This window comes from Penaeus monodon, chromosome 15 (genome assembly GCF_015228065.2).
Source record: "Penaeus monodon isolate SGIC_2016 chromosome 15, NSTDA_Pmon_1, whole genome shotgun sequence".
NCBI classification, from domain to species: Eukaryota; Metazoa; Arthropoda; class Malacostraca; order Decapoda; family Penaeidae; genus Penaeus; species Penaeus monodon.
Window position 1 is genome coordinate 24,836,543 of NC_051400.1, and position 651 is coordinate 24,837,193.

The window sequence follows — 651 nt, forward strand, 5'->3', positions numbered from 1 at the left end:
TTAGCGTTGGGGTTTCGCTCCACTTCGAAGCAGTAGTCTCCGTTAGCTCGTGAGCCACTAAGCTCTGCCACCTCACTTGAGCTCCGATCCCCGCAAGTGTCTGGCTTCTTGATGTTTCATTTTTAACAGTTGTACTTTGCTCCGTGTGCTCTGAAGTGTATAGTAAGAGTGGCTGCAATTGGATAACGAAAAATACAACCTATTTACAGGCTCTTAGCCCGACTCTTTGGAGTGTTTCCCCGCGAGCGAAAGCCTGAGCCCACACGATCAAGGAGGGACCCAGGGCTGTTTGGAGTGTCGCTTTCGAGAAGGATTGATGCCGCTGCTCCTCCCCCTTTTCCTCTTCTTCTCCCTCTTCCTCCTCCATCCCCTCTTCTTCCTCCTCCTCCTCCATCCCCTCTTCTTCCTCTTCCTCCTCCACCCCCTCTTCTTCCTCCTCCTCCTCCACCCCCTCTTCTTCCTCTTCCTCCTCCATCCCCTCTTCTCCCTCTTCCTCCTCCCCCCCCTCTCCCCCCCCCCCCTTTCCTCCTGAGCTGTGCTGCAAACTTGTCCTATCTAGTAATGATTCAGTGATTTTTTTCCTTGTACATAATTCCAAGATTTATGGTATATAATTGTAAATATATTTCGGTATTATAAATGAGTTTATGT

The 651-nt window shown here is 49.9% G+C and overlaps 1 protein-coding gene across 1 annotated transcript in view; it reads left to right on the forward strand.

Moving 5' to 3' along the window:
• The window catches only part of LOC119582266 (translation initiation factor IF-2-like), a 13,172-nt gene that overhangs the window by 3,135 nt on the left and 9,386 nt on the right, over nt 1-651 (forward strand). The window contains exon 2 of the mRNA XM_037930485.1: nt 210-287. Coding sequence (XP_037786413.1) covers nt 210-287 — 78 coding nt within the window. The remainder of the gene's footprint in view (nt 1-209; nt 288-651) is intronic.